Genomic DNA, 19,808 nt, shown 5'->3' with positions numbered 1-19,808 from the left:
CAAAATATAAGGTCCTCTTGCCAACTCAAATATCCAAAATTATTCTTATTCTAAAATAGCTCCACTCCTAATTAATTAGGATTAAGGTTACTAAGGTCAAGGCCTAAGGAGCTTTTTAGGCGAGGTGTTACAATGATGTTGTAAACGTAGTGGCAGAAGAAATTCATGATGCCTTACTTCTTGCAGTGCACAGTCCGATTGATGATTGGGTGTTGAATTCAGGGTCTTCATTCCATAGCACCTCATATTGAGAAATCATGCAGAATTATGTTATTGGTGATTTTGGAAAAATGTATGCAACTGATGGAGAGGCACTGAATGTAGTAGGAATGGGTGACGTGCACATCACACTTCCAAACAAGAGCGTGTGGACTTTACAGCAAGTCATACATTTTTTAGATCTGAAGAAAAACCTGATCTCTATGTGAACGCTTGATGACAACGATTTTGCAATAATGTTCTCTGGAGGAGCTTGGATGATCACTAAGGATACGCTGGTCTTAGCGCATGGTAACAGATCTAACTCATTGTATTTAACATCAGGGTCTAGTGATGTGCAGGAAAATACAAGAGTGCAAAAAGGCAGGCTTTTCAACCTGAAATATGTGAGGAAGCCAAATGGAGTCAGCTTTGTCGTTCCTTATGATTTATGAGACCGGATAATCCTGATGCAGTGGGAGTTATGAGTTGTCTTGTGGATGTACTGACTTAGGGCGATGTATGTGCAAGACTGAAGTAAGGCTTGACTTCAGTGCGTCTTCTAGCTTGAAGATGAGAGTTGTGAGCTGCAGAGATGATAGGGCTTGGCTGGAAACAGTGTCTGGCATGTGGAGACCTAGTCTCCAAGTGAGAGATTGTTGGAGTATATGTGGAGACTGGTTTTGTAGCTCAAAAAGGTGTTTGCTGAATGTGTGCTCGACCTGCGCTCGAGCAAAGTTCGCTCCGCTCAACAGTGTGCTATTAGAGTAAGTTCGGTTTTAACAATATAAAGATGGCGATGTTTTGCCTAGTCACTTTGTTCAAGGGTCTTGAGACACAAAATGTGTTGAATGAGCCCTTTGGTAGCAAAATAGCCCTTTAATGACTCATTTACAAACTCACTAGCACCATTTATGAATAATTTTAACATGAGTTTGACATTGGGTTTCCAACATTTTTAAAAAGTAAGGTAGAAGTTGAATGAAATTTGATTTTCAAGCCGTAGGAAATTATAGATCCATAGTAGTAGACTACGGCTAGCTCCAACAAGATTGGTTTGTGCTTGAACTTGCTGATGTTGGTAATTTTTTGTACAAATATCAGTGGTAGATAAAAGAACTCATGCGTGTGGCATTTCCCATTCATCAGGAATGGTTGGCTGAATGTTCTTCTTAGTCTTCAGAACAAATTTAGATTTATTTTGACACGAGGCTGAGTATAGTCTCGTCATCTACAGTGGGCTGATTTTCTATTTCCTTTTCTTTTCCATAAATTTATAATAGAATTTTATATGAAAGGTTTCTTCAATAAGAGTTTTTATCTTGGTGAATACATAAAAGTATAATTTCTCAAAAGTGATTAATGCTGCAAGTCAGGAGATCATATCACTTTTAGGTGGATATCATGCTACAAGTAATTGATAGCAAATCCAACAGAATTGAATCCATATCAATTATTCTAATGCTAAAGTGTAGCAGGATTACAACATCTTTATAGCAAATTCTAATATGTCATGTCCTTATTCTGATTCTGGTATGACTTGTAACTCTTGACGAAAATCCATTGCCGGTATCCTTGCATTGGTTCTTGTGGTAGCTGTGGTGGCAAAGGGATTAGGAGGCATGATCAAATTGTCCCCTCCTTCCAACATTTGAACTGCAACTTTCATTGAGGGACGTTTCATTGGGTGCCATTGGATGCACCAGAGCCCTACAATTGCGAGTTTCTTTGCAATCTGAGCATCTCCATCATCTTCAACAAAGACTCGAAAGTCTTCTTTTTGCTCTAAACAATTATAGATCCATTCTGGAAAATAAACTTGGCTAATATTCTCTTTTGTAACCTCTGTATTTTTCCTGCCTCCGACCATTTCTGGCAACAACATTCCGAAACTATAAACATCAACTTTATAAGTCACATTTCCAAAATCCCTAGAGAACACTTCTGGTGCAATGTAACCCATGGTTCCTCTGGCCGTGGTCATGGATACTGCACTTTGGTCTTTAGAGCACAACTTAGCAAGACCAAAATCAGAAATTTTTGGATTGAAGTTTTGGTCTAGCAAAATATTATGAGGTTTGATGTCAAAATGAAGAATTCGTTGGTCGCACCCTTGGTGAAGATACTCAATTCCTTTTGCAATTCCAATGGCAATGTCTTGTAGCTTGTCCCAACCAAGAAATTGATTCTTGACATCTACCGAAGATATGAACTTGTCTAGAGAGTTATTTGATAAAAACTCATAAACTAAGGCTCTTCTAAATCCATCGGCACAAAAACCAACCAAGCGAACAACATTGACATGGTGGATCGTACCCATTGTTCCCACTTGATTTAAGAATTCCTCCCCTTTTCCTTTAGAAGTGTTCAGAATCTTCACCGCAACATAGATTTCGTTGGAAAGCTTTCCTTTAAACACTGTTCCATAAGCTCCTTGGCCTAACTTATCAGCAAATTCATTTGTATTCCTTCTAATATCAGAATACGTGTATCTTGAGGGCTTTAAGTTTCTGTAATCTTCCAAAAACATTTCGATCTTTGCTTGATTTTCTTTCTCAACTTTATCATACCTATAGACACGGTAGATTGCGAAGACCAACAGTACCAACAAAAATGAACCCAAAATGGCACCTGCATGGTAAAGATAAACATTGATGGGTCAAGAATTTCCACACACACACACATATATATATATATATATATATATATATATATATATACAAGAATGAAAATTGAAGTGGCCGGCACGAACTACTTACCAACAATCTCTAATTTTGTCGGTGTGCCTGTAAAAGATTTGAACATCATGATCAGCTTCTTGAGAGAACATATAATTGTTTGCACAAAAATTTATTTTCCTATGCTCTTTATTTAATAATTAGGATCATGAGTTTCTACTAAGAATTTTAAAGTCTAGAGTGGGATGGAGATAAATACATAAAATGAACTGCAAGATATTTATAGATATTGGCATGAATTTCTCAGACAGTATTAAAAGTTAGAAGAATATTAAATGTACTTAAAAAAAACTTACAAAAAACTAAATTCTCCACGTGTCAGTTATTGATATGTTGAAAATCATAAAATTTGAATTTCAAAATTTGAATTTCAAAATAAAACTAACAAAATGAGTCTTATAAGTAAAAATATAAATAAAATTGTAACTATATATAACATTACTCTAAAAATTAAGTAAATTGTAGAATCCACTTTATATATCAGTCTAATGTCTCTCTTCCATCCCCAAACTCATGGGATTAAAATCCCAATCATTATAACAAGTCAGTAACTATAATGATAAACTTGTTAATTAATAATATACAGTTTTGTATCTTTATATAATTTCTTTGTATTATATTTATATGCATTTACATAAGTACAAAACAATAAATCATATTTACTCTGAAACCATTCAGTTCCGGGTAAAATGGATCAATACTTTTCGGTTATTCAAGCCCAGAATACTTGAATGAGCTCACCTCAGCTCAATTGGATTCTGTTTTAAACTTGTTCTAACATTAAATACACAATTTTCAAATTATTTAAATATCACTCAATTCAAAACATTTTTATATATAAGATGCAAAATCTTTTTTAATTTCTCATAAATACATCTAAATTCATCTTACTATTTAAACTCATCTTAGGTGGATCCTATAAAACTCACTCTACCGTCCTAACTCACAATCATTTATAAATAACTCAATTCATATCAACTTAGTTCAACATCCAAACAAAACCTTAAGTGTCGTTTGGATAGTGAGTTGATATAAAAGTTAAATAAAGAATTATTAGAATATTATTTTTTAATATTATTATTGTTATGAGATTTGAAAAAATTAAATTATTTATTATATTTTATATAAAAATTTATAAAAATAATAATATTAAGATGATATGAAATAAGATAAAACATTTGTACTTATAATTTCATGCACTGGCCGGATGAAAATTTTCGGTTATAAAATACTAAGTGCCACTGCCAAATCTTTTTTTATTTTATTTTTCTTTTCGAGAAGATCAACGACTCATAAGGGCAAAATTAGTACCAGTTTTTAGAGAACATTTTAATTAGTTCTTTTTTTGTTTCATTATGCAACAATTTGATAATGCATACACAACGTTTGACGATGCAGAATGGAAGACAATTATACCTTTGGCATGATTTCTTTGTCTGGGGAAGCACTCAGTTTTTGATTCATCAGTGCTACTATTATTCTTCAAAATTCCACAATTCTCGCCTCTCTGTTCACAATGCCTGCAGTCTGGAGTGGACCACTTCAAGTGAAGAACGTTAGCGTCGCCCGTCACTGCACCTTCAGGAACATTCCGAATATTATACATCTTTGTACAAGACGATATGGGCAACTCCATTAACGATTGATCATCATATAAACCCAAGGAGTAAACTTGGTGGGTAGGGCCACTCAGACAAGAGATCCTGAGGATGTCATTTCTCTGATCTGTACTTTGGGAACAATTGAATAAGCCATAGCCACGAGGGTAGTAATCTTGTTCGTGGAATAGGAATTGGAAAGGCGAAGAAGATAGATCGAGTCCCCTAAGCTCTCTTGGGAAGCAGAGATTTGGGTCATAAAGTTGAATAACCTGAGTTTTATAGTTAATCTTCTTGACAAAGAGCTTCACCGAAATGGGCAGTTCGAGCAGTGTTTGGTTTGAATCAGTGCAGGAAAGAGTAAACCCAGGAAAGCTACAGTGGTCAGGTTGTCTCGTGTGGTAAGCCGGAAAGGAAATCGGATGGCTGGGCCTTTGCCTCCACAAGGTAATTGATCTTCACACACATTTTCATGACCTCCAACGTGGTGGTCCATCATCGTGAAAACCATAAACAAGAAGAAGGAACACGAGATCGCCATTTCGGATCCTCTCTCTGATCAGTAATGTGTATTATATAAAATAAAAATAAATAAATAAAAGGGACGACTCGAAGTCTAGTCAATAATTCGTTGTAATTGACAGAAGTTGATAATGGTATTTTATCTTTTTTTTATCTTTTTAAATTTATTTAAACCACAGTACACGCCTTCCAGCTCTTCAACCGCGAATTATCGACCCAAACTTTAAAAAAAAAATGCTTGATACTTGTTGGAGTATAGCCTCACAAATTGAGCAAATGGAATTAAAGTCTAAAAAAACACGTGTCAAAGTAGAGAAAGATGTAAAAAGTTAGTTAATTTTCTGTTATTGCATTTTATCTCTATAAATACGTTCTGTACTTGTATTAGATAATCAATTCAATTACATGAAAGTATTTCTTTTCATCTACTCTGCCTCTGTTTCTGTTCATCGAGTTTTATTTTCAAGTATTCATCAGAAAATTATCATGGTATCAGATTGAAAACCATACTTGCTTCCGCATATCTTCTTTTCTAAATCTTGCAATCTACATTGCAAATTCTGCTCAGGATTTTTCTTGAGATATTTTCTTCCAATATTCTCTACACTTCTTGCATTCTCTACACTTCTGGTAAAATGACAGAAGTAAATCCTCTCAATTCTTCAGAATCTTCTCGTCCCTCTAATCCTTCAGATGATTCTTCTAGCCCCTATTATCTTCATCCTAGTGATAATCCGGTTTCTCTCTTGGTTTCAGAAATTTTTGTAGGAGACAATTACATCGCTTGGAGTCGATCGATCACTATGGCTCTCACTGTCAAGAACAAGGTAGCCTTCATTAATGGTTCGATTACTGCTCCTCCTACTAATCAGCATGTTCATCATACTGCTTGGCTTCGTGCCAATAATTTGGTGCTTTCTTGGCTCATGAATTCCATTTCTAAAGATATTAGAAATAGTTTGCGTTATGTAGCATCTGCTGTAGATCTTTGGAATGAGTTAAAAACAAGATATTTGAGAAGCGATGGCCCAAGGGTTTTTCACCTTGAAAAATCTCTCAGTTCTATAACTCAGGGTTCTTCATCAATCACTGAATACTTCAGTGTTTTCAAAACCTTATGGGATGTGTATGTTAACTACAGGCCATTTCCAACTTGCACTTGTGGAAAGATGGCATCATGCACATGCAATCTTTTTGATTTCTTATTAATTCGACAGCAATCTGATTATGTGTTAAAGTTCTTGGTTGGGTTAAATGATTCCTATGCTTCAGTCAGGAGTCAATTGCTTCTTATTTTCCCATTGCCAAGCATGGCTAAAGTCTTTTCTTTACTGCTTCAAGAGGAAAGCCAAAGACAGTTAACCAATTTTATAAGCCATGAAACCCATGCCTTGTTAGTCAAACAGAATACTCAACCATTTGTTCAATCAAAGTTCTCCAAAGACAAGCAGAAGAAGTCTTCTTTGTACTGCACTCACTGTGGATATAATGGACATACAGTGGAAAAATGCTTCCAACTTCATGGTTATCCTCCTAGTTGGACTGGACCTAAAGGAAAGCGAAATCTTCCTACTGCCCATGCTGCCATTTCAACTGGAGAGGTTTACATTCAAAATAGTAATGAGAATCAAAAGTTTTCTTTAACTTCTGATGAATTTACTAAACTACTAGCACTTGCAAATTCAAATCCATCCCCTACACCAGCTGTGAACCTTGTTACTTCTCAATTCTCTGGTAAACTACCACATTCTTGTTATTTAGTTTCTTCAACTTCACAAAATAATTTTTCTTGGATTTTGGATACTGGTGCAACAGATCACATGATCTGTTCACCCCTCTTATATTCTTCTATACCCAAGAAAATTAATACTTCCATTAATCTGCCTAATGGCAATTCTGTCCCAGCAACTCATATTGGTACTGTCTCCCTCTCAAACAAATTATATCTGCATAATGTGTTGTGTGTTCCAAGCTTTTCATTCAATTTGCTATCTGTTTCCAAACTAACAAAAGAATCTAATCTCTCTATATCTTTCTTTGATTCTTACTGTCTTTTACAGGACCAATCAGCAAAGAAGATGATTGGGATTGCATTTGAGAAACATGGACTTTATCACTTATCTCAAACTACCTCAAAAGAGGCTACCTGTAATCAACCCCAGTTTAATTCTTCATCTTTTGCTTCAGCCATTACTCAAACTCAATTAGATCTTTGGCACTACAGATTAGGACATGTTTCTAACTCAAGATTACCTTCTCTTAGACAAATAGAACCATCCATATCTCTTGATTCCACAAATGTTTGTGATATATGTCATTTTGCAAAGCAAAGAAAGCTTTCTTTCCCTGTATCTCAAACTGCTTCTAATAAAATGTTTGATTTGATCCATTGTGACATATGGGGTCCCTTTGGTATTATTTCATATTCTGGATATAGATTCTTTCTCACCATAGTTGATGACTTCACACGATGCACTTGGGTTTATATGCTCAAAGCAAAGTTTGAAGTCCCTTCTATACTTAAAAGTTTCTATAAAATAGTAGAAACACAATTTAGTGTTCCTATCAAAACATTAAGGTCTGACAATGGACCAGAATTTCTTCTAACTCAATTTTATAATGATCATGGCATTATACATCAAAGAAGCTGTGTGGAAACTCCACAACAAAATGGAGTTGTGGAGAGGAAGCATCAACACTTGTTAAACACTGCCAGAGCATTAATGTTTCAAGCAAATATACCTTTAACTTTTTGGAGTGATTGTGTGTTGACTGCTGCACACATCATAAACAGAATTCCCACCCCCCTTCTCAAAAATAAGACACCATTTGAAATGCTTTTCAACAAAGCACCTAATCTCTCCCTTCTCAAAGTTTTTGGTTGTCTTTGCTTTGCCTCAACACTTAAAAATCACAGACATAAATTTGATCCAAGAGCCACAAAATGTCTTTTCTTAGGTTACCCCTCTGATATAAAAGGCTATAAGCTGATGGACCTCAATACAAATAAGATATTCATCTCGAGAAATGTAGTTTTCTGTGAAAACAGTTTTCCTTTTAAAGCTCTTCCACCCATTTCATATTCCAAGACACACTCCTTTTTATTCCCTCCAACCAACTCTACTTTAGATTTCTTTCATGATCAGATCCAAAAAGATCAAAACTCTCCTTCTATCATTCAGACAGATCAGAATCTACCTTCCAATGAACCAATCTTACATAATGGTTCATCTTCTTCTACTAATGCTCAGGATTTTTCTAATCAGTCCTACCAATCTGCCTCAAACACACAGCAACTAAGAAAATCTTCAAGAATTAAACAACCACCAGTTTTCTTGCAGGACTATTATTGTGGTAATGTTTCTACTGTTTCAAGTGCAACTCAATCATCTACTTTTACTGGTTGTTCTGTTAATTCAGGTAATATCTATCCTATTTCTGATTTTCTCTCTGTCAATCGACTATCCACATCTCATAAAGCCTTTCTAGCATCCATTTCAGCCTCCCAAGAACCCAAAACCTACAAACAAGCTGCCAAAATACTTGAATGGCAAGTTGCTATGCAAAATGAAATAAATGCCTTAGAGTTAAACAAAACTTGGGAACTTGTTACTCTTCCTAAAAATAAACAAACCATAGGTTGCAAATGGGTATTTCGAATTAAGTACAAGTCAGATGGTACTATAGAAAGGCACAAAGCTAGATTAGTAGCTAAAGGCTACACTCAACAAGAAGGTTTAGACTTTTTTGATACATTTTCTCCAGTAGCCAAGATCACATCTATAAGGTTGATTCTTGCCATAGCAGCAATTAAAAATTGGCATATTCACCAACTAGATGTAAATAATGCTTTTTTGCATGGTGACTTACATGAAGAGGTTTATATGGAATTGCCCCCTGGATTGGCTATCAAAGCAGAAAACAAAGTTTGTAAACTTCTCAAGAGCCTTTATGGTTTAAAACAGGCCTCTAGACAATGGTTTGCAAAACTGTCCACTGCTCTACTTGATTATGGTTTCACTCAAGGAAATTTAGATTGTTCTTTGTTCATTAAGAAATCTGAATCCTCTTTTATAGCACTCCTAGTCTATGTAGATGATGTTCTACTAGCTAGTGACAGTTTACAAGAAATTGAATTGCTCAAAAATTTCTTACATGACAAGTTCACAATTAAAGATTTGGGGGAACTCAAATACTTCCTTGGCTTGGAAGTGGCGAGGTCTAAAAATGGCATATCAATCTGTCAAAGAAAATATGCCTTCGACATACTTCAAGACACTGGAATTATTGGTGCTAAGCCTGCTGCCTTCCCAATGGAGTCAAATCTTAAACTTACTGTAACAGATTCTGATCTCTATGAAGATCCTTCAGCTTATAGAAGGATGGTTGGAAGATTATTGTACCTTACAATCACTAGACCTGACCTTGCATATTCAGTTCAAGTTCTGAGTCAATTCCTTGCCAAACCAGTTGTTAGCCATTACCAAGCAGCTATTAGAGTACTCAGATATCTAAAAGCTACACCAGGACAAGGTCTATTCTTCTCATCTTCATCAGAATTACAGCTAAAGGCCTTCTCAGATAGTGACTGGGCAGGGTGTGTTGATACTAGAAGGAGTGTAACAGGTTTTGCTATTTTCCTAGGCAACTCATTAATCTCATGGAAAAGTAAAAAGCAGGCCACCATTAGCAGGTCTTCTGCAGAAGCAGAATACAGAGCCCTTGCTTCAACTACATGTGAGATCCAATAGCTCTTCTATGGCTTGCAAGACTTAAACATCAGCCACCAACAGCCAACACTACTTTATACAGACAGCAAATCAGCCTTATCTATTGCTACCAATCCAGTTCAGCATGAGAGGACAAAGCACATTCAAATTGACTGCCATCTTGTTCGAGAGAAGCTACAACAAAACATTATTAAACTTTTCCATATTCCTTCAAGATTGCAGCTAGCAGATATATTCACAAAGCCTTTAGGTTCCCTTTCTTTTCATCACACTCTTCGCAAGATGAACATCCTTAATATACATGTTCATCTTGAGGGGGGGTGTTGGAGTATAGCCTCACAAATTGAGCAAATGGAATTAAAGTCTAAAGAAACATGTGTCAAAGTAGAGAAAGATGTAGAAAGTTAGTTAACTTTCTGTTATTGCATTTTATCTCTATAAATACGTTCTGTACTTGTATTAGATAATCAATTCAATTACATGAAAGTATTTCTTTTCATCTACTCTGCCTCTGTTTCTGTTCATCGAGTTTTATTTTCAAGTATTCATCAGAAAATTATCAATACTCAGTGGCAGTTTGTCTTCTCAATTTTATAATTAGTGTAATTATATATTTTTTAAAAATAAAAAAAAATACATAACTTCATTAATAGTGACTTCTTCAACTATTAACAATAAATAAATCAAACTATCCGAAATAATTTTGAGAAGCAAACTCATGGAATTAAATATTATTTTTTAAAAACAAAAATCAGAAGAGAAAAAAATACATTATCAACTACGTGTTCCCGTAAATTGATCTTGAGTAATGTAACATGTTGAATTTATTTTGAAGAGAAATGATATTAATTAATTGTGATGTTTAATCATAAAGTGATGTTAATTGATTATATATGATCTTGAGAGATCTTTATTTTTTTTAAAAGATGAAAGAGAAAGAAGTGAGAGAAAAGGTGGAGTGGAAAGTCTCCCTCGGTGACCTTGACTTAGAACAAGCTACCAGTAATTTCTTCGCAAACACATTAAATAAAGATATTTACATGGGTTGGCACAAAGATATTATTTTCTAATCCACAATCACCAGTCAATTTACATGCTTGATTCTTGAATTCATTATAAGTATCGTGTATGTACTTGCACACAAAAATCAAAAATAAATACATGCTTTATAACTGATTAATAAAAAGAAGAAAAAATAAATCTGGATAGATATTTTATTTTTAAAAGAGTCTTTTATCAAATTTTGGCATAGACAAATGCTAACTTAGTTAATAGTCATCTAATACTACATCATTTAATTAATGGGAAGATACTAATTGCAGCCCACTGTACTAATTAATAATCTAGGAAAATGCTAGATCTCCCGCTAGGGGCTCCTGGGAGCTCCCGCTGGGGTCTAACAAGTGTATTTGTATTTGTTTTTTTAAGTTTTTTTTATATAAATTTTTTTAACAATTTTAAATATTTTAAAAAAATAAAAAAATATCATAATATTATTAAAAAATATTTCTTTAATCACGAAGTAAAATAAAAAATTATAAAAAATATTTTTTTATATTTTTTATTTTATTTCGTGATTAAGAAAATATTTTTTAATGATTTTTTTTTTACTTTATGATTAAATAAGTGTTTTTTTATGATGTTCTAAATTTATTTTATTTTTTTAAAATATTTAAAAACCTAGATAAAAAATAACTTAAAAAAAACACATGCATGTAAAACAATACTACACCCCAGCGAGAGGGATAAACCTTGCATTATGAATATAGACTACGTGGTGATTAGATAATTCCGATACATTAAGGATAAGTCTTCTAGTGGCTAAGAATTGTGTAAAGTTAATCAGTTTATAGTATTCATCTAATATTCTTTATGCCTACAAATAAGGATAACTGGTAATCTTCGAATTATCTAATTGAACATTCTTAAATTATTATCTCTTACTTATTGTTAACTTAAGACCGGGGGGGTGCATTTGTGCGAAAAATTGGTAATTGCCGGTAGGTTGGGCTAGTCTCCCTTGATGAGCTTGACTTGGAACAAGTTGTGAACGTATTTACCAAAAACGATATTTATTTATTTATTGAAACCGAGTAATTTAATAATTAATTTTTTATTTAATGATTAAAAAATGATTATTAATAAAATTATATATTTTTTTAATATTTTTTTTAAGAATATTAAAAAAAAATACTTAAAAAATACTTAAAAAATAAAAAATTTAAATATACTATAAAATAGTAATAATATATCATTATCCTCTCCTATGTCACTCCCTAAAGTACTAAATCCACTATGTAAATCTGTTAAAAAGACTTCTTCAGACTTTTTGAGACAGCGAGACGAGCTAGTTTTCAAAATATGTGTGTAAAATTTGTGCGCTTGGAGCATGAACAGATCAATATTGTTGAGGTCAATACTTCTTCAGCAAGTCCATTTTTAATTTACCCCTTTTATATCCGTTCTTAGGCTTGGCTACAGTGAAGAAAGCTTTTCTTAATTTATTGTAATGATGACAAGGTGTAGAACTGTTCTCTTGTATATGTCTATGGACTTTTTAGATGAATTGAATTATGTGGAACTGCATACCAATGGCTTTGGCATTTGACTATTTAATTAAATTATCATTCATTTTAGGAGATTGAGAGAAAAAATTTGGAGAGATTGAATGTAGTGGAAAGCTAAGAGATTTGAAGTGGTCCATGTTAGGAACCTAACGGGGTGGAGTTTGAAGATATGCAGAGGCTAAAATGAGCAGTTGAAGTGAACTGCTAAAGATGAAATGGTGTCGTGCAGGATTGAAAGAATACAGCGTATTGGCAGGTAGGAGGACGACGTCGTGCGATCTCAAACGGGAAAGTCTAGTTGTGTTTTTAAGTACTTGTGTCTTAAACACAGTGTTTTACATTTGCACTTCTATTGTGTCTGTAGGGTTAGTTTAGTAATATGCTTATTAGTTTGTTAGTGATAGAAAGGGGAATATGTATTGGGGTGGGGAAAGACGTAGATCATTCTGGAAATAATTACAAATGTATTGACGTTTGAGAGGATTTGGGTTTTGTTAAAGACCAAATCAAACCATCCAACCCAGGTTGCAAAGGTTGTGATTCATCCACTCCAAGTTGCATCAGTAAAGAATAACTAGCAAATATTAATGCGACATCAATATGACTTTTAAAATCTATCAAAAGTTTAGAAATATTACACTTTCTTGACTCCCAACCATATTTTAGATTGCACTAATGTCAACAGTTGAGCTAACTGGAACAGTCTAGTGATAGATAGATAACAACAAAAATATGGCAAATATAAGTCTACCGCATGTATAGGAATTACTTCTCCAAGTAAGGCAGCAATTTTGCAACAAAAATATGTATACCTGCACGTTTCCTTTAGCAGCAAGATCTATCTCGGATGGCCCAAATAAATTCTTACACGTGTTTTAGGCTGGCATATCTCCTCCATCTCGCTAATAATCAAGTAACAGGTAAAAATTCTATGTCAGCACAATATTTGCATAAATAAATCGACCCAAATAAATATGTATGTGGAAAATATTCTTGTTATTAAAAATATCGAACATTTTTATGTTTACTCTTTACATTTGTTTTCTTTGTCCTCACTTTAACTTTTCACATGTCTTGCTCCATCCTGGATGCTCTTTTTAGAGATGGGGTCTGCCTTTTCTGCGCACAACTCGTAAACTTAGTACTTGCTGCGAACTACCAACTGTAGTTGTGTCCTTTGTCGTTAAACCAACATTAGAACCATTTTGGGTCATTGAAAGGGGTTCTTGGTTGCCAAGATATATAAATCAATCATTGCATATAATTTTTTAGTTGCATCTTCAATATGCTTTTTTGAACCCACTGCATGAGTGATTACCGATAACAAATATTCAACAGACTTTAATATCTTTTAGTATCTCCCCGCTGATATCTTGTGTCTTAGGTACTATGGATTAATGTGCATCTCAATTTGATGTCCTTCCTCCATCGATCTAAAATATACCCATTTGGCAAATACTTTATCCTGTTACATTTGAATATGGCCAAGGCATGCCTATACAGTATCTCTTTCATCTGAAATAACCTACATAAACACTTAACATCGCAGTCTTTCTCATAAAAGTCCACATAATATGTAACATGTTTCGTGAACTCCTCAACACGAATTTCATCTTCGACCAGGTAGGTCTTCTTCACACCATCCCATCTAAGTAAGATGGATCCATATCGAGCACACACATAACTTGCTGCTGAACTTTTCTGAATTTTACATTCATGTACAACTCTTGGAATCTCTTTTCGATTGGAGATCTAGATATGCATGGAATTGTAACTCTAAATGAGTGGAAGTCCGAGCTGATTTCATTCTCGATTTTCTTTCTCAAGGCATTGTCAAACTGGTCAACAAACTCCTTCAAGTTTGTCTTCGCATGAACATATCCGTCAAAAAATACATTCATGCTCTCGTTCCGCTGTGTTGTACTCATGCCAGCCCAAAAATACTTACTTAGGAATATCGGTACCCAATGTGTGCACTCAGCGTACAAACTTTGCAACCAGACATTCTCTTGCAACAAGAACGTGCTAATTAACTCTTCCCACGATTTCTCAAACTCTTCAATAGTTTGAGTGTCATACACATATTTCATCAGTTGAGTTTTCAGACCACTTTTGTAGACATGATGGAAGCCAAGCTTTTCGGAGACTTTTTTCTGTATATGTCATAGGCAAAATCTATGTCGGTTTTTTGGAAATACAATAGCAATTGTATTTTTCATTGCTCTGTCTTGGTCAGAAATAATAGCTGGCGGGGCTAAACCATCCATACACTACAGCCAGGTCTGAAATAACCATGTAAAAATTTATGTGTCCTCACTAGAAATTAACCCTGCTCCCAAGAGAATCGACTGCCCATGATAGTTTATACTAACAAATGGAGCAAAGGGCATCCCGTATCTGTTTGTCAAGTACGTGGTGCCAAATGTTACCACATCACCAAAATCTTGATAAGCTGCCCTACTGCGTAGATCTGCCCAAAAGACATTCTTTAACCGCTCATCATCATCTAAATCCATTAACGCAAATAATCTGGAGTTCTTGTACTGCATCCTAGAAAAATAGTCACCACCTGCTCCAAGTAGTAGATGTCTTGCCTTATCAATCTAATTGCGACAGTCTTTTTCCAAAACTGGAAAGTTCTCAAATCCTCCCACGCCGACAACAAGAGATCTGAAACTCTTGTTCATTCAAATGCCAACAAGGTCGTTAGTATCTAGTACTCTTTTTATGGTCTCACTAACTTCGCGATTACATCGGAAGAAGCGGGATTTCTGTGGACTTAGTCCGTGATTGTGGGTATTATGAACTGTGGTCAACTGCATCTTTCCCTCAACTTTTAAGGCATTAATCATTACCTAACAGTCAGTCTTTCCTGTCAGGCGTGGGTTGGCAACATTCATCGTCTTATTCCGATTTTTTTCCCCATGGCCACAACCAAGAGTGACATATCTGACATTGCATTCATCATCCATTTCACTCATTTGTGTCATAGATCCAAATCCGCATTTCTTAGCATATAGCTTATAATAGCTCATTAATTCCTCAAAAGAATCAAACTCCCTCCCCGCTTTTGGCTCCTCAGCCATTTCACCACCATCCATTCGGTCTAACGGATGTGTCCCGGCAGTGCATCGTCAGTTTCCCCTGAATCTGGCCTATCCTCTTCACCTTGTTCATGAACCCTAGAGGAGAAACATGGCGCTTCAATTTCCCTACACCCGGGTGTATCCTCTTTATCAAATTTTTCGGTCGTTCCGGAGCTTGTGAGAGGAGTCGGAGGTCTCATCTCATATTGAAATGAGTAACTAGCATTCTGCTAAAAATGAAAGCAATTAAACTTCCGAAAAAGAGGAAAAAAACTAAGTTGCATCACCATCTGAATGTTGCTTGGATATTGGTATGCATTTGGATATGGCAACCATGCAGGTAATTTGGAAAGTTTGGAGTAGGTGCTGGGATGTCCTACCATAACAATAATAATGATAATTAGCAAGTACGAGGTTGACAAACTCCTAACAAATGTTAACAATCATATAACATACCGCGGTTAGGGGATTTGAGCTACATGGTGTTGAGAGAGATGAGTTTTCTTCTCATTTTCCCATGCTGACATGTTGCATTAAAAAAATTGTACAACCATTTTTATAGGTGCAAAATAGTTCAGAGAATTCAACATGTTTGAAAAATAGCGGATTTTTTTAACTTTTTGCAACAATTCAAACATTTTATTTACTTCCAAAACTAATTATTTCATGTACACAACCAGAATTATAATGTCTGTCATACCAATGGCAAGTTGATAAATACAGGAGCAAGCTTCCACAATAATCCAAAGGAGGTTCTTTTTGGAGAAATTTACAATGAGAATGTACTTGATTCCAACATTAGGATGGTGGATTGCGAGCAAACCCTTATAGCATCAAACAGGAGAAGCAAGACACCAATTTACCACCTATCACATTGAACTTGATATCCATGCTTTTACTTAGGCTTCCATGAACACTGCCTATGAGAAGAAGTGGCCACTTTATCTTAGCACAAAGAACACTATTATGAAGAAGTATGATGAAAGGTATGTGGACTTGTTTGTTGTCTTGATTTTTTTTTTTTTAAAAATATTAGTCCTTATTATAAAAATTTAATTTAATTTTTTTTTACAAGTAAAATCAAATTTAATTCTTCTACGATTTAATATTGTGGCAATGTTGTTAAAACCATGTTGATCCTGTCCTATTTCAATGAAGATTCAAGGACATATTTCAAGAAGTTTATGAGGCCAATTGGAAATCGAAGTTTGAGGCTGCTGGCATATTGTGAGCTTTCTGCCAGTTTTTGTTTAAAAATTATTTGATATGCAGATGACCATTTTGTTTACTTGTACCATTGAATTACAAGGTACGAGCACCAACTCATTGATGATATGGTGGCTTATGCTCTCAAGAGTGAAGGAGGTTATGTATGGGCATGCAAGAACTATGATGGTGATGTCCAGAGTGATTTCTTAGCCCAAGGTTTGTGTAACAAACCACTGAGGACCTAAATTTAAACCTTTTTATTTTGTAAAATATACATTTTTCTGGGCATATATTATTTTTTTCTGATCACTAACTTCTAAATGTGCTAGTGCGTTGTCTTTAACATTTTGTTTTCTAAAAGAATTTTTAGCTCCATAAAAATTATGGGTGACATCTTGGATCTCTTGTACATGAAGGTATAGAATGTAGAATGTAAAAATAAATAAAAAAATACATAACTTCATTAATAATAACTTTTTAACTATTAATAATAAATAAAATAAAATATTCGAGATAATTTTGAGAAGGAAACTCATGAAATTAAGGATGTGTTTAGATGTTAAATTAAATTGAGTTAAGTTGAAATAATAAAATATTATTATTTATTATTATTATTCTTTTAGAATTAAAAAAATTGAATTATTTATTATATTTTATATTGAGATTTAAAAAAATTATAATGATGAGTTGAGATGAATTGAATTTTCAAATGAAGCGGTATTATTTTTAAGAAGGAAAAATCAGAAGAGACAAAATAAATTATCAACTGCGTGTTCCCGAAAATTGATCTAGTGTCATACGCTATTAATTGCAAGACTGGGGGCATTTGTACGATAAATTGGTAGTTGCCGGTAGGTTGGGTTAGTCTCCCTCGGTGAGCTTGACTTGGAACAAGTTGTAACCGCATTTATTAAAAAAGATATTTATTTATTGAAACCGAGTAATTTGATAATTATTTTTTATAATTAAAAAAATAATTATTAATAAAATTATATATTTTGTTAATCCCTTTTAATGATTAAGAATATTAAAAAATACTTAAAAAATAAAAAATAATAAAAATTTCAAATATATTATAAAATAATAAAAAATGTATTATTATCCTTAACAATATCACTCTACTAAATCTACTATGCAAATCTGTTAAAAAAAACTTCTTTCACACTTTTTGAGACACTTTTCAAAAGATGTGTGCAAAATTTGTACGCTTGGAGCATGAACAGATCAATATTGTTGAGGTCAACTACTTCTTCCTTCACCAAGTCCATTTTTAATTTACCCCTTTATATCCATTCTTAGGCTTGGCTACTCTCTCTCTCTCTCACACAATGGCAAGAGGAATAATCATGAACTTTTAGATGAATTTAATTAGGAGGAACTGCGTACCAATGAGAACTGCATACCTTACAAGTTACAAGTGCCAGAAAGAGTAAACCCAGGAAAGCCACAATGGTCAAGATGTCTCATGCCGTTAAGCTGGAAAGGAAATCGGATGGCTGGGCCGCTACCTCCCAAACGTAATTCTTCACACATATTTTTGCCTTCTACGTGGTGGTATATGTTAGGAACCTAATGGGGTGGAGTTCGAGGATATGCAGAGACTAAAATGAGCAATTGAAGTGAACTACTAAAGATGAAATGGTGTCGTGTAGGATTGAAAGAATACATCGTAGTGGTAGGTTGGAGGACGACGTTGTGCAGGTCTCAAACGGGAAAGTCTAGTTGTGTTTTTAAGTACTTGTATCTTAAACGCAGTGTTTTAGCATTTGCATTTCTATTATATCTGTAGGGTCAGTTTAGTAATATGATTGTTAGTTTGTTAGTGTCAGAAAGGGGAATATGCACTGGGGTGGGGAAAGACGTAGATCTTTTTAGAAATTATTACAAATGTATAGATTGCTTGGGAGGATTTGGATTTTGTTAAAAATCCAAAAGTTTTAGGTCTGTTGGATACTAAGGATGAGTTTGGATATACAAAACATTTCATCTCATCTCTATTAGGGTGTATGTGAAGACTGATTTTGGAGCTCAAAAAAGTGTTTGCTGAATGTGTGCTCAACCTGCACTGGAGCGAAGTTCAACCCGTGAGTTTGCTCGACACTCGTTCGACATACCGCTTGAGCGAAGCTCAACCCGTGAGTTTGCTCAAGGCCTGCTTGACAGTGAGCTCGAGCGAGACACAAATCCTAGTGTTCGGTCGACACCCGCTCGACACTCCGCTCGAGCCAATGTTGATATAATTAGTAAACACTTTAAATACACAAAGGCAGCTAAATAGATGACAGTTGCAAACTTTTAATTGAAGCATTTTGTAATTTTCATGTATTATAATTTTGTGTTTTGTAATGTAATTTAATTTAATATGTAGTGAATTTCATTATTGCATGCATTTTACATGAGAATTATTGAATTTTTTTTAAGATGCATTTAGATAAAATGGCAATAATTGTTTTAAATATAAAAATATGCTTTTCAATATTGTTTTCAGCATTATTTTTTTTTCCTGAAAAAAATTTATGCTATAGCCTTTATTTTAAAAAAAATAATAAAAAAAAACTCAAGTTGAAGATCATAACCCTGATTTAGTTCCGGATCGGGTCATAATCCGGGTATACCCGGACTAAAACCCTACTTGGGTTTGAAACCCAGGTATACCTGGGTACCCAGGTCGTAATTCAGATGAACACTCATACTGGAAGTATATGGAGGTTTGAGGCTCCTCGAAAACCTTATTCAAGAATCAATAAAGTGGATTCTTAGTTTCTCTCCCTCTTTTCTTGATCACTTTCTTGTTTCCAATCTTTTCTTGCTCTGAGTTATGGGTTGGTGTTGGTATCTCATGTGATAGCTTATAAGTGTAGGAAAGAGTAAATCCACGAAAGCCACAGCGGTCAAGATGTCTCATGTCTTTAAGCTGGAAAGGAAATCGGACGGCTGGGCCGCTGCCTCCACAATGTAATTCTTCACACACATTTTTGCCTCCTACATGGTGGTCCATGTTAAGAACTTGACGGGGTGGAGTTCGAAGATATGCAGAGACTAAAATGAGCATTTGAAGTGAACTGCTGAAGATGAAATGGTGTCGTGCAGGATTGAAGGAATACAACGTATTAGCAGGTTGGAGGACGACGTCGTGCAAATCTCAAACGGGAAAGTCTAG

General features: G+C 34.6%; 3 protein-coding genes across 3 annotated transcripts; 2 read left to right on the top strand and 1 right to left on the bottom strand.

Moving 5' to 3' along the window:
* Positions 1-1,678: 1,678 nt before the first annotated feature.
* On the bottom strand, positions 1,679-4,992 carry LOC109001064 (rust resistance kinase Lr10-like; the record flags this gene model as incomplete). Its single annotated transcript, XM_035687665.1, has 3 exons — positions 1,679-2,829; positions 2,958-2,984; positions 4,353-4,992. Coding segments are annotated over 3 exons (1,779 nt in total), but the record flags the coding sequence as incomplete, so codon positions are not given.
* Positions 4,993-5,691: 699 nt separating this feature from the next.
* LOC109001034 lies at positions 5,692-7,154 on the top strand. Its single transcript, XM_018978149.1, has 2 exons — positions 5,692-6,790; positions 7,117-7,154. Exons 1-2 carry the CDS (start codon positions 5,692-5,694, stop codon positions 7,152-7,154), a joined length of 1,137 nt encoding a protein of 378 aa, XP_018833694.1.
* Positions 7,155-15,764: 8,610 nt separating this feature from the next.
* LOC118347653 (cytosolic isocitrate dehydrogenase [NADP]-like) lies at positions 15,765-19,808 on the top strand. The gene is made up of 7 exons (XM_035687664.1): positions 15,765-15,779; positions 16,343-16,425; positions 16,598-16,666; positions 16,749-16,864; positions 19,298-19,356; positions 19,497-19,603; positions 19,739-19,808. The coding sequence occupies exons 1-7, from the start codon at positions 15,765-15,767 to the stop codon at positions 19,806-19,808; spliced, it is 519 nt and encodes a 172-aa protein (XP_035543557.1).

This window comes from Juglans regia, chromosome 2, assembly GCF_001411555.2.
Source record: "Juglans regia cultivar Chandler chromosome 2, Walnut 2.0, whole genome shotgun sequence".
Lineage (NCBI taxonomy): Eukaryota > Viridiplantae > Streptophyta > Magnoliopsida > Fagales > Juglandaceae > Juglans > Juglans regia.
Note: the sequence above shows the minus strand (reverse complement) of the source record. Positions and strands in the feature narration are given on the sequence as shown.